This window comes from Dermacentor andersoni, chromosome 8 (assembly GCF_023375885.2).
Source record: "Dermacentor andersoni chromosome 8, qqDerAnde1_hic_scaffold, whole genome shotgun sequence".
Lineage (NCBI taxonomy): Eukaryota > Metazoa > Arthropoda > Arachnida > Ixodida > Ixodidae > Dermacentor > Dermacentor andersoni.
In genome coordinates, this window is record NC_092821.1 from 27,288,647 (window position 1) to 27,303,149 (window position 14,503).

A 14,503-nucleotide genomic window follows, 5' to 3' on the forward strand; every position below is an offset into this window, starting at 1 on the left:
AACAAACTTTCTCGCGATACTATGAACCAAGCAAACCCCTGTTTCCTTGGCTAAAAAATCTTGCCTTTTGATTTCGTACGGCAACTACGATTAGCCACATGTATTAACAATGTTATAGGCTACAACAAGCCATTTTATATTTCGTTACTCTGCACCCCACATTGCCACACTAGGGACCAAACTTTTGGTAACTCAAATATACCGCAAATAAAAAACACCTATGCTAAACGACCGCTACAGTATGCTGGAGTGAAGGTATAGAATGTTATTCCGCATTATATAAAGAACTCAAGAACTTGCTGAGAGGAATGAAAAAAAGTTTAATTTCGAAATTATTCTCTCCGCTTCCTAAACTGATTTTTGTGTTCCCTTTTCGTTAAACCATGTACAACTATTATTTCACCAGGTATTCCTTGTGTTTATTGCGAAGTGTTGCAATTTTCCTGCTCTCTTTGCTAACTTTTCGAAAAGACTGATAAAATACCTATACCATGAGTATTCATTTTTTAAATCCATGTACTACTATTACTCAATATTCCTGTATTTATTGCAAAGTGTTGTATATTTATCTTCGTTGTTGATATATTGAAAACTCTTTATTAGCATTATTTTGCAACAGTTTTGTATAAGTATATACTGAAATGGGCCCCGTACTAGTATTTGCCTATGGAACCATACAAGTTGTGTGTATTTTGTATAATGAAATGTATGTGTGTGTAATAACGAAAGAAAGAAAGAAAGGAAGATGCCCATCTCAGTTTCCCTGCCGGTGGGGACTTCTGGTGCAGTAAAGAGTAATGTGCCTCAGCTCACTGCCACAGAAACACCGACTCCTCCGCGTGCATTCCTGCGGTTGAAAACGCTTTGTTCTTGTCGCCTTCCTCCGCCCGCTGCGCTGCCCTCGGGCCGTTCGGAAAATGCGTCTTCTGCATGGCGCGCGCAGCTGCAAGTTATTACGCGTGTTTTAGGGGGCGAATTGGGCCTGTGCACCGCACTGGCTAAAGGACGGCACGTACGCATGTGGATCCAAGGCGCGTTCGCCGATACCCCAAACTTGCCGATTTTCTACGCCCACCGCAAAGATGGATTGCGCAGTCGATCGCTGTTGGCGCGAATGAATGTTCCTGTCCACGCATGGCGCGTCTCCAATGCTTCGCTCGCAGGCGTGGAGGGCGCTAGGCACGCAAGGCCAGCATGTCACTTGATATGCGCTTGGCATCGGCGGCCATTATCTCCAGATCACTGAACGAATCTTGAACAGCACTTTGCGGCAGGCAGGCCGCAAAGATCCGGTGAGCCTGCCTTATGGCCCTCTCAACTCTCGTCGTTTGAGGTGGTCGGCTCCGCCATCCGAAACAGCTCCTCCATCGCTCGCACATACTCGAGAAGCGATTCGTCTGGGACTTTTGCTCGTAACTCGAGCTTGCGCCGCATCCTCCGGAAAGCCGGAACCAATGGGCGGCTTGCTCCGTAAGAGCAACGGGCACAACACGAGCGACCAACTCGCGGTCATCAAGCTCTAAAGCTGCCAAATAGTGCGCAAAACTGCGGAGGAAGTGTGCGACAATAATCGCATCCGCGTAACCGTGATACGTGGGCACTGTCAGCTTAACCACCGGCCACAAGTGCCTTGGCGCCTCCAAGGAAGTCCGGAGGGCAATAGAAAGCGACCTAATTAATCACATGGCTTCGCTACGCAGCGCCCCCGCGTCTGGTGCGCACGACCTTCTAGGAGCGCTTGCCGGTCGCACTCGAGCATGTTGGGGCATCCGCTACTCTTCCCGTACCGCTAATAGTAAAGCTAAGTATCGCTAACCGAACTGAGTTTGGTTAGCAGTACTTCGCTCAACAGGACGCCACTCGAGGCTACCTCCCCACCTCGCACAACGGGACTCGTTGAACGTGGCCACTCCACACTCACTCCACGCTCACCGTCGGTGGTGCAATCCACAGCCACGTAGCTCTTTAATGCGGGCCGGGTTCATGGCACTCCTCCCTCTTCCATGGCGGCAAGGTCATTGTTTAGCGCTACAATGGGAGATCTACCCCTTCGTGGAGCGGCGCAGACGTATCACGCATATCTATTTTGTCTGCGCCAGCTCAGTATGCACTCCCTGTTTCGTGCTCAAGGAGTGGAGCTGTTCCTCGCCCAACACCAGCATCAGCTGAGTAATGGAACAAAGCTACATACGCGGAGACTCATCAGCAGTGACGACTCCTTGAAGCTGGAAAACATGGCACGGCAAACCAATCGCACGAGTGCTCGATTTGGCACACACGGCAGCAATGCAAAGACTGCCCCATGTTGGCGCCAAAAATGTTGGCTAACTCTACGTCTCCCCGCACGGCGAGGATAATTGGCCTTGAAAATGGGGCTTCCCGGCGAATGACGCTGTACGGCGATAAGCCCACCGCGAGTCGGAGCACCAAGCAGAAATACCTGGCCGGCTCTGGCCGTACGTGTGGAGCTCTCCACCAGGACCATGAGGCGTCCAGGACAGTTATAGCATTTATAGTTAGAATGTCGTGCCAGTTAATACAAAACTGCTCTTAAACGCACGGAGCACACTCAGTGCCCGCGGATGCCGATTACGGGAGAAATCAGGTTCCACGCCACGTCGAACAATGGTTTGCATGCGCGGGCCAAGATTTATTCGCAGACACTACCTAGCGCTTCCCGCCACCGAATGTGGTCAGCGATGCTTCGGACGCGGATAATGTGACGCAATGAGCGCCTGCGATTACCGCAAGGGCGGATCGCAGAGCCACTCATCAAGCCAAACTTACGCAAGCTGGCAAAGCATGTGAATGTCACTATAAAGGCCGGGGTGCGTTGGAGACAATCAGATGGCGGCTCACGTTCCTTGCCGCCTGCCTCCCGTGACAGGCGCTCGTCCCTCCCGCTGCTCGACGCCGCACGCACTGCGACAACGCTCCCCAGTCAAGGATTCTCTCCCACGTCCCGCCCCACGATCCAATCGGAGAGCCGCGTAACATGACGCCTCGGGACGCGGCCGCGGCGCCCCGGGGCTAACACCATGGTGTCAAAGGACAGGCATTCGGGCGTTTCCTCGCACTTGCGAATGTGTCCTGAAGGGGGCTCAGTCACGACAGCACCCGGCAGACCAAAAGGAACTCCTACAACGTAAAAGACTGGCTAATCGAATACGAACGAACCTGCAAGAACAACAGGTAGGACCCGACATAATCATGGCTAACATCATCTTATACCTCAAGGGAACGGCCCATGTTTGGTTCTAAACACAACAGGAGGAATTGACGAGTTAGGACTTCTGCAAGCAAAAACTGCAGGAACTCTCTGGAGTGTCAGTTCGGCACCAGCGAGCCGCTAAGAAGAAACTTATGGTGGGCCCAAACATCTTATAAATGGGAGGTTGTGTACATTCACGACGTATTAGCACTTTCTCGGCGGGTCGACAAGATGCCTGGCGCTGATAAAGTGAGGCACGTCCTCAAAGGCATTGCCGAAGACGCCTTTATTTACTCGTATATACGGACCGTGGCCACTCGATGTTTTGTACCTAGAAGTAACGACGTGCCTCTCTGGGCGCTTATAGTCATGGGGGCGCAATTATCGATTACGAGCGCTCGCCTCTTGCTTAAACCAGGCCAACGACACGAAAATTTCCTTGGACTGTAGAGGTATACAGCTTCGCTATAAAAAAATGGCCAGGCTTAGCTTGGTTAAGCCAAGAATGCGTTGCATATTGTGTTGGGGCCCAGCTTTTCCTCCGGCTGTCGTGACGTCACGTCACGTGGTTGCGCTAAAGGTTAATAGTGGCTGCCCGGCCGCGCCCAAGGGCTGAACTGAGTGATTGCAATATGCAACGCATAAAAGCCGATACCTGGCGGTCGTGCGTCAGCTATCGGCATCCAAACAAGATTTACGCTCTGCGGTGAATTGACGGCGCCCTCGATTCTCTGCAAGGCGCACAGTACTTTTCTTCTATAAACCTTCGCTCAGACTATCGACTAATGGCCGCTGACAAAAATACAGGGAGACGACAGTTTTTAGCACCCGATGGGCTCTACCGGTTTATAGATATGTTATTTGGCTTGTGCAATGCTCCATCTACATTCGAACGAATGATGTATTTCCTTCTTGGCGGCCTCAAGTGGTGGATCTGCCTGTGCTATCTCCTGCTCTGTGCTTTCTCAATGATGTCATATTCTTGCCTACGTTCTCCAGTCATCTACATAGACTCGGCTATTCTGCTGGTGCTTCTTAATGCAGGTCTCCAACCTAGCTCTGTCAAATGCCGCTTCGGCTGCCGAGAGGTCACTGTACATGGCCATCTTATCGATGCTGCAGGTAGGCGGCCTGACCCGGCCAAAGCTAGCGCCGTTACTATCTTACACCTCGTTGTACTCAGGAGGCCCATTCTTTCTTTCGCCTTCGTTTTTATTTTCGGCAGTTTGTGAATGATTTTGCAGAAGTTGCATGGCCCCTAACCTGCCTTCATAATAAATACTGACTTTTTCGTGGGGTCCTGAACAGTCGTCCGCCTTGTTACAGCTGATTGCATTGTTGACATCACCACCAGTGCTAGCTCACTTCTACATATCTGCCGTCATAGAAATTCGTACCGGCGCCAGTAGCCACGGAATCTGCACCTACTAGCGCAAGCACAGCATGGTCAGGACTGTGTTTCGGCTTATGCTAGCCGCTTTGTTTTACCTTCTGAGCGAAACTACTCGATCACAGAAAGAGTTGTCTGTCTCCCTCTACGGTCCGCCTTTCCCCATCATTACTGAGCCCCATTCTCTCAGCTGGCTTTCTTCCCTCAAAGATCCCGCTGGCCATTTGGGTCATAGGACACTGCGACTTGGACACTCGAATAGCGCCTTAACAAGTCTGACCGCTTGCACCAGGATGCTGACTACCTCCCCAGGTATCCCATAGATCCACCAGACTCTGCCCTTAGCGACGCCAGCCTTTGTGTTCTTTTCATGTCTCAACTCTTCAAGATTTCTGCCGAATAACAACTTCATTGACGCGTCTCTGCGCAGCATCATAGACAATTGGGGCTCCCAGGCTCCTGATCTCTCCCTCCGTCTTTTTTTTGTTTCAAAACTACGCGTTATGTCGTCGCAGTTTACTCCCTGACGGTCCTGATCTATTGCTTGTCATCCTGGCTCACCTCCGTTACAGTGTACTGGGCCAGTTTCACCACACACCAATGGCGGGACATCTCGGCGAGTTATGCACATACTACCGCGCAGGCCACCATTTTGATTGGCGTGGGACGTCCTGCTCATTGCGCCGTTACGTGGGCTCGAGCGACCTCTGTCAGCGCCACAAAAAGTCGACGCTGCCGCCTGCAGGCCATCTTCAACCTCTGGGCCTCGGTTTACTGGGGACCGTTGCCCCTATCCACATCTGAAAACGAGTGGGTCGAGTCGGTCGCCGTTGCCACAAATTACGTGACGCGATTTCCCATTACGCATGCACTTCCCACTAGCTGTGCCACTGACGTTGTAGATTTCTTGATGCATAACGTCATACCCCAGCACGGGGCTCCACGGTAACCGCAAACTCACCGGGGCAAACAGTTCCTGTCGAGGGTGATCGATTACATCCTGAAATAGTGCGCGATGCAACATGAATTGACTACGACCTACCATCACACGATGACTTGACAGGACACCTGAACCGAACACTTACGATATCTTGGCCATGTACGTGTCTGATGACTACCACTGGTGTTTCTCACATTTCCTTCTTAACAATGTACACTTGGCTCAAATTGATGCACATTTTCTTAAGGATCGCTCCATGTTTTCTCGGACACCCCATATATACCTGGAACTCCTAGGCATGGACCACGAAGATGCCAAGTTAAACGGCACGCAGATAAACACTCACAAGGTTGTGCTCCTCCGTCACCGCCAGGCGGCACAGGTAAGAGACACCAGCTGATCCAAGCCACGTGGGACCTGTTGGCTGACTCATGAGGATGCGCGTCCACTGCGACAGTAAACAAAGTTCTGAGTTACTGAGTAATCCTAGCTTCAGCCGAATGCACACAGTGAAAACTTGCGATTTCAAAAATTCCAAAAATGGTTGCGGTTGTTCGCACGATATCACTGTACCTCGCGCTCCGAACTGCTCCTAATAAATTATCGCCAAGGCTTGCTACTCCGCTTGCGAAGGATTCAGCTGGGCTGTTACGAGCCTTCACGAGAGGTTCCACAGCAGTGCTGACATGTTACGTTCACCCTCTCGACAGCGACGCGAAATGTGAATGTACAAGTAGTCGCGAAAATACACTTTCCTCTAAACTAAACAGATCTGTCTGCAACAAGTTCTGGCTCTGCTGTGAAGAGCTCATTCCTCCCTAGTGGCGATGTCCTCAGTGTCATAGAAGCACGTCCGGTTTCACAATGAGCGCGCCGTTGTGAACGATAATCCGCAAGAGAATGTGGCTCGATACTTGACATATAGCTGGGCATTTTTTTTAGAAGCTCTTGCAACTGTTGCCGACGACGCGTGTCTGCTTGTAGTTCTCGTCATCAGCAGCCAATTCAAACGCAACGAGTGGGGATGGGACTTACAGCGCTATAGTTGAACCACAACACATATCGAACGGTCTTATTTCACTGCTTACAAAAGTGGCATGCTTACAAATTATTTATTGCTGAGCTCATCGGATGCAATGTGACCGTAATGAAAGAAATCGCAAGCTCTATACCAAGTTGCATAGAATTGCGGTAGAACGGTAACTTCTGAATTTTTTCTCTCAAATGGAATACCTGGTGTTGAAACCGTCAGTTGTTTATGATGACGCTTTTTACGACTCATAATGAACAAGCGCAATAAGTACAGGGTCGAACGTTCACGTGACAGTCTGTAATAACAGATCGATGTATGCATGGCGCCTTGAGCATAGCTTAGAAAACTCTTAGGTAGAAGAATTCGTGTTTTTAAAGCTTACCTGCAACTGTCCACAATATGCTTCTATTCAAGTTCTATGCAAACCGCACCACTCATTTACAGCAAGCGTCCTGTAATTCCAACAGACATGTGCTGCAACAGCTAAATACATTTTCTAAATGCATATATCTAGAATAACTGCTAATATCCTTCAGAGAATTACGACTCGCCGAGCCACTAATGAGCTCACTATTTTCATTTGACTCATTCTATATTGCGCTCTAACATGTAACAGGCACCATTGAGAGAGAGGCAGTAGTTTACACCATCGTAGGTTCTCTCAGATAATTATTTTGGTCGCATACGCGTGCACCATTCTTATATATAGATTGATATAGATTGATTTGCCTGCGAAAGAGCAGCAAGCGCTACTAAGCTGTTTTCAACAACCTGTATTCATACATGGAGTCATTACGCACCCACCGGTATTGTTTCTTTTTAGCTGAGTGGATTTGAACGCCTTAAACCGTAATACCGCAGCCCTCCGCCACGCGTTTCAGCCTCCTGTTGCCCGAACGCAGAGTAAAGCATGCAAGTGCCAGCTACGACGGCTTCGGATTATTCCGGACCCGTATGACAAAAAGAAAATGTTCTTTAGCTACTCTTCACGAGAGCACATGTCAGCCACTCGATATGATGGCTGTTGGAGAGAATGTGGATTGCCATTCGAGCTCAACACTTCGGAAGGAAAGCCTGTCAATTAATCCTCTGACAACGAAATATCGCCGCAGCTGCCACCGTGTTGTGAATAAGCATTCCGCAACGGGCGCGGCACCAAAAGACGTAAAAGGGCAAAAAATAAATGATCGCACATCCGATGGACTTGTAGCAGTCGGGGTTATTCGAACTTTCCATAAAACATTTCATAGAAATGCTACTCGAAAAGACAGACGAAATGTGCAATTTTATTTTTAAGCACGCGTAAGGAGCGGCTGGTGCTGTCCTCCAGATGTGCGAGCTGTATTATTTGGCGTTGAGGTTACGCACACGTAAATGATCCGTGTTCTGCAGCACGTTTCGTACCACAGCGACTCGGCAACAAGTCGCAGTGGCCACCAGCACGCGTATCACGTAACCCAGGTGGTTTTAAATAAACCATATTAGGCCACTTGCCTACTAAGCTGTCTCCGGGATCAACCCAATTTACAATTTAAAACACTGACAGCCAGAGGGGCTATAATCTGCAGAGTAATTAAACAAAGCGTCTCTTTACTAAACTCATTGTAATCTACAGGGCTATATTTCGTACAGCGAAGACATTTAAGCACCGTTCGTTCATTCATTCGTAATTCTGCAGAGAACATTGCCGGGTCGCGTATCGGCCCAGTACAGAAGTCTAATGAAACCGATTGGCCTGCAGAATTGTCCGTGTAAATTGCATATATAGATTGATTTGCCTGCGAAAGAGCAGCAAGCGCTACTAAGCTGTTTTCAACAACCTGTATTCATACATGGAGTCATTACGCACCCACCGGTATTGTTTCTTTTTAGCTGAGTAGATTTGAACGCCTTAAACACATGGGCAGCGGGGGCATGCGGGAAAACTCACTTGCGCGAGAAGAAGCTACTTGCAAAGGTGCCTCTTATTGCAAAAATAAAACAATTTCTTTTACACCAAGCTCTGTTACTGCCACAAGATTCTGTGGAAAATGAACGCACCAAAACGATCACTATTTCAAATCAACTGTAGTGAAACAAAACTAGGGGATCATATTAGGCTTGTCAAGACTGATGGGTAAGCAAACTTAAAATTGTGGGGATTTAGAATCACTCTCGTTGAGGAGCGATCGCGCGCCAACCGTAATTCTATCAAGGAGTATCAAGAGAAAGCAAGCCATCTCGTGCGCCATTCGACTAAGTGGAACTAAGACTGGCACAGCTGGCCTTGAAGCTTGTTCATCCCGGCTTCATACGAACCTAAAAAAAAATGACCGTTTGGTTGACATGCACCTGTTCTTACGTGCAGTAGGAGCGTTATTGTAATAGCAAACATTTATCTCTCCCAAAAGATTCAAGATAAAAACCTCAACATTTGTTTATATATACATTGCTTACATTCCTTATGTGTTATAACCGCACTCGTAAACATACGTAAAAATGTCAGGTAATGTAGGTGTTCTTATCGTGGGTGGAAGTGAAACACGCAACGCTTGCAGTGAATTTCACGAACACTTCACACCACATAGCGCACGAAATCAGCCGGTTTTATGCGGTGATGTCTGTAAGCGCCCGACCGAAGAAGCGATGCTTCTTGCAGGATGCACTTTCGTGGACGTCTTCTGCTTACCTTTACAATAAAGAAAAGTGCCTCAAATTGGGGCTGAAGTACTGCCCACACCTGAAAATAGACAACGCCCTGCTTGTTCATAAATGCAGCTTCTAGAGCTAAGGACGAGGAAGCCGATCGTGTTATCAAAGAATGTGTCGATTGTCTTCCTTGAGGACGACCCAATAACCGCAAGGAAGGGAAAAAAGCAGCCTCTTGTTTCCTCACTCCGGCACGAGGGCCTGAAGCTGCTCCTTTAGGACAAGAAAGGTGGTTTAGTAGGCACCCCTGCAGCGACCTACCATCTCAAGGCTGAGCAAGCCTTGAGCAGCCACGTCAAGAACGCAAGGGAAGTCAAACCAGCAAAGGTTAAGGCCGAAGCAGCCAATCTGTGCGAATCGTCAGGTTTGACCTAGCTGGCACCCTCTGTGAGGACTTCAAAGGGCGTAACGTTCACTGCGTTTTCGGCAAAAACGCATAACCTGGAAACCCCTTTTCACGTGATTTTGTTGGAGCGGGGATCCTGGCAGCGACTTCTAGGTGCTTTCCTGCAAAATTCCCCGGAAAATCTGGAAGTGGACACTCTTTCTTCATCCCGAAGCCACATGAAGTGTCTACTTTCTTGCGAAGTGAGTGCCCACGCCTATTCCGTTGATGTCAATGACTTGTACTATTCATTACCAAGTAACCTGATTTTAGAGGAAGTTAGTGATTGCATCGATAAGCATGGAGTAGGTAAGTTTCAAAATACCTGTGGAGCGAGTGTCGGCAGCTTCATGGAAATGCTCACCTACTACCTAAAATCCACATTCATTTGTCATGACAATAAGCTTTTAATTCAAAAGCCGGGAATGTGTCTAGGTTCAAGTTTGGCACCCGTACTTAGCGACATTTCGTTGTCGTTATGACAGGGGCTCACATGCAGCTGACAACCATAAGAATATTCCGCTTTGTTCACGACTTTTTAGTATTTTATTCAGTTGACCCTTGTGACACGGAGTTAACCTCCCGCACACAATTATAGACGCCTTCAGTGCGATAATGAAGGATTTAGCATTAAAAACGGAAGAGCCAAACAATGACCGTTTAAGGTTTCTAGACACTGAAATTGCTTTTAAACCTCATCACGTGTGCTGGAGCTACTCGCCTCGCTCAAAGAAAGCGCTTCTCCCGCTTTTGTCTGCACACTACAAACTCGTAAAACGAGGCATCGCTAAGGCATGTTTGCGAGCTGCTCTCAAGCGTTCATGCAACCACTCTGTTGAACAGAGCTTTTCAGCCCAAGATAACAGTCTAACATCAGCAGGCTACCCGACCAGCATGTTGTGCAGTGTTGCTGGTGACCTTGTAAAACAGTTAAAGAACGTCGAAAAACAAACTATGCAATCACCGCCTTCAAGATATAGGCGTGTCGTCATTCCTTATGTACACCGTGCTTCCCATAACATTATGAAGATTGCGGCCAAGGCAGGAGTGAGGGTCGTGTGCAATGCCCCTAATAAACTGAACGGGTTGTGCAAAATAGTCAGCAGAGTGGATACTGTCGCAGTGCAAAAGTTGCTATAAGAATCATGTTCGCGGCTTCATTGACTGTACAACGCAGGTCGTCTAAAAAATCCCGCTCCATTCTGAACGTTTCTATACCGGGCAAACGGGGAGGTGCATTCTTTAGCATGCCCGCTACTCGGGCAAACCGGAGCGGTTTGGGCGGATTACCGGATGGTCGGGGGCGTAAACGTGAGCGGCCAGATCGGTGGCGCCAGCTGGTGGTGCAAAGCTCAACCATCTAAACACAGAGCCAATTACTATATTCTTCTTGCTGGGGTGTAAGTTTTCGACAGCGGCGTAATTTTGACCACAATTACGCCGCTGCCGAGAATAAGCACCAGCAGCGAAGCAGAATGAAGTAGGTTACTGCAATTTTAGTTCTGTGTTTGTCTGATTGAGCTCTACAACACGAGGCGGCTGCACCGTTCCGGCCGCTCACGTTTTCGCCGCCGACCATCCGGTAATCCGCCCAAATGCCGGATAGCGGACACGCTAAAAGTCCCTAATGATCACCTGCGCGGCCATGCTGCTTCACTAAAAGGAAACCCGTACAGTCATCTGGCTGCCCACTGTAACACGTCTGATTGCACCCTGATCTTTAAGTAGCGCGAAATAATTGGCAGATTTATTGAAAAGCGCGCGCGGGAAACCTTGGAGGCATTTTGCATATTCACTAGTGGCGACGCGTGCTTCAGTTCAGCGCGGCTGACGCTTATCCTTCCTTTTCTGTTCTTTATGTCACATTCAATGATGCCTTTATATGCTGCTCCTGCAAATAAAGCTTATGGTTGCTAGTCAGCGCTCTGTCCTGTGCACTTTACACGCTCGTCCTGTGTTGCGCTGTTCCTGTTTTTTATTCTAAAGATGAACCAACCAGCCCCTTTCAACACATCCTGCTTACCTGGTTGGCAATTTTCGCGCACATTCCCTCGGGCGTGGTTGTCTCCTCGAGCACAATGAACCCAAGGCTCTCTTGCGTCTTGGATGCCTTCGGGAATACCAGGTCTGGAAGAATCATTTCGGGAAAAGCAAGCCAGAAAATAATAAGCCTCCAAGTAGCTACAACGAAAAGCAGTGGGCATGCTACACTCACCACATCTGAATTTACAGCACTCTGATAGCGCTAGGCTCGAGTGTAAATAGATCCGGTATTTAACGTTCATTTGTAAATCACGCACGTGTTATTTTTGGCATGGCCTTGATCGTCTTTATCGATGTGGAGTCTAGGCCTTGCAATTCAATGGCGCAAAGTAAAATGTTTTTTGGGAGCAAAATAGCTAAATATAGGTTAAAATACATTCAAGGGTTTACCGCGCCAAAACCCACGATCTGATTATGGGGCTCGCCATAGTGGGGGACTTCATTCTTCGGGAGTGTACCGGAATCGTGCACGGGCGTTTTCGCACTTCGCCCCCTTGGAAGTCCCGCCGCCGTGGCCAGCAGTTTATCCTGGGACCTCGTGCATAGCCGCGCAACGCCAAAGCCAATAAGCAGATACAGCTGGTTAAATGTGTGTTTGAAAGTGAATAACTACACAAGTGGCAAAAAATGCTTTGGAAATGCTTTCAATGCGCTTTAGCGCCGTAACCTATTTCAATTTAGCTGGCCTGACATTATTGAGGCTGCAGCAATACGTATCCCACATACAAACTCCTGCGTAATTCTGCTCTTAGGGAACATATTGTGCAAGCAAGAAAAAAAATCTGGAAATGTATCGAGACTGCGACGCCCGTTCAATTTTTTGTCTCGTACCAAGGACGTCTAAGCCTGAAGATGAAAACGAAACTGCTGCGGGGTTTAAGAATACCAAAAATAATGTGTTCCAACATGCACGTAATGAATCCGTCAGAGAGGATTTATTTGCTAACGAAATAACAAATCACACTTCTTTACTTAAAGTATTCTCAGCATGTTCTTAACAAAGAACAAACAGTGCAAGCACGGCACACGGACAATGTACGGACTGCGCAGGCATTCAAGCTTTTATTGTGCCCGTCAGGTAGTTAGACCGACTACAAAGAAGCAAAAAGAAGCTACGCAGATGGATGCAAAGCTCGGTACAACTTAAGCTACGTGTGAAAGAGTACGTGACATGGGTGAAACTACAGTAATTCCAAACGGATGCGATCTATCCATAGGTAAAACCTCCGTCAGCATCCTCAGAGTAGTTCATGCACATTTCGGGTGTTTTTTATGTATTTATACGTGTTCGTATTCAACATTTTCCCGCCTACTTAGGCCACTGGAAAGCATAGGTATACCAAATAGGGGTCTCTGTGCTTAAGACACCGGTTGTTAAACCAACCGTCGGACCAACTTCAGTCACTTAGCACCTGGCATTGTGAGATCATGAACAGCAGGTTGCCATTATCCCTCAACAGAAAAGTGTATAACAGCTGTGTCTTACCAGTGCTCACGTACGGGGCAGGCACATATTTACCGCTCTTCAACGAAGCTTTTTCACGCCGACATGGCTTACTGTAGATGCAGAACTGGGCAGGTGCTGCTGTTCAGCGAAGCCCTGACGCCAACATGGGCCAGTAAGTGTGGGGGGCTCTTCACTGAACGTCTTTGACGACAACTTTGCTAAAATGTGCCACTGGGAATGTGCCGCTGTTCGATGACGAAAAAGATGCTGGGTGGAACCAAATCCATGTAGCAAGGGTTCCTCGAGGGCAGTAAGCGGACGCTTTAGAAGCCTGCATCACAAATGCACTGGCTCATTGCTTATACAGCACTGGCTGTATAAGTGCCCATTCTTCAGTGAGCGCCTTTCACTCCAACGCTTTAGGTGACCTGCGCCATGAATGCACGGGACATGTGCCACTTCTCAATGAACATCTCGCCAACTTGGGTCACCGGGTATGTACCACTGCTGGTGCGGCCAGACAGCGAAGCCTTCGTCGGTACCTGCGCGCTACGGGCTTCTCGGCATCGCCATCAGATGGCGCAGCGTGTGAAAAGAGTGAACAGTCAGTGGAGATACAGGGCCAGGAAATACCTCGGGCAACAGAATATAAATATCTTGGTATATGGATAAACGAACACAATAGATATATGGAAACACAGGAAGAAACAATAACAGTGAAGGGGAAGAGAAATGCAGCCATAATGAAGCACAGAGCGCTATGGGTATATAATAGGTACGAAGTCCTCCGAGGAATGTGGAAAGGTGTGATGGTTCCTGGACTTACTTTCGGAAATGCGGTTGTTTGCTTTAAATCAGGGGTACAATCAGGACTCGACGGTAACCAAAGGTCAGTGGGTCGTCTCGCTTTGGGCGCTCACGGAAAGACTGCAAATGAAGCTGTGCAGGGTGATATGGGCTGGACTAGTTTTGAAGTGAGGGAAGCTCGCAGCGAAATTGAGTATGAAGAACGGCTGAGGAATATGGAAAAAGGTGAATGGGCTGGGAGAGTGTTGAGGTATCTGTACAGAAAAAACACTGATTCACAGTGGAGGAAAAGAACTACGAAGCTTACCAGCAAGTATGTGGCCTGTAGGTCAAGCGGAAAGCCAGAGAGGCTCCAATAATCTCATGGGTGGCGGCAATGAAAAAGGAACCTGCCATGAGTACCTACTTAAGAGGAAAAAACGAAATCAGGAAAGAAACAATTGATGATAACTCGATGAGAAGCTCATTACTTTTCGAAGCGAGATCGGGATGCCTTAGAACACGCACCCATAAAGCGAGATATAAGAAGGAAGAAGAAGCATGTGCTTGCTGCGGTAAA

The 14,503-nt window shown here is 48.3% G+C and overlaps 1 protein-coding gene across 5 annotated transcripts in view; it reads right to left on the reverse strand.

Annotated features, from left to right (window-relative positions):
* Positions 1–14,503, reverse strand: part of LOC126526230 (uncharacterized) — a 233,582-nt gene that overhangs the window by 181,900 nt on the left and 37,179 nt on the right. For all 5 annotated transcript variants that reach the window (XM_050174148.3, XM_055068109.2, XM_055068110.2 and 2 more), the window contains 2 exons: positions 11,671–11,774; positions 5,888–5,989 (listed from right to left, as the gene is read on the reverse strand). In XM_050174148.3, coding sequence (XP_050030105.2) covers positions 5,888–5,989; positions 11,671–11,774 — 206 coding nt within the window. The remainder of the gene's footprint in view (positions 1–5,887; positions 5,990–11,670; positions 11,775–14,503) is intronic.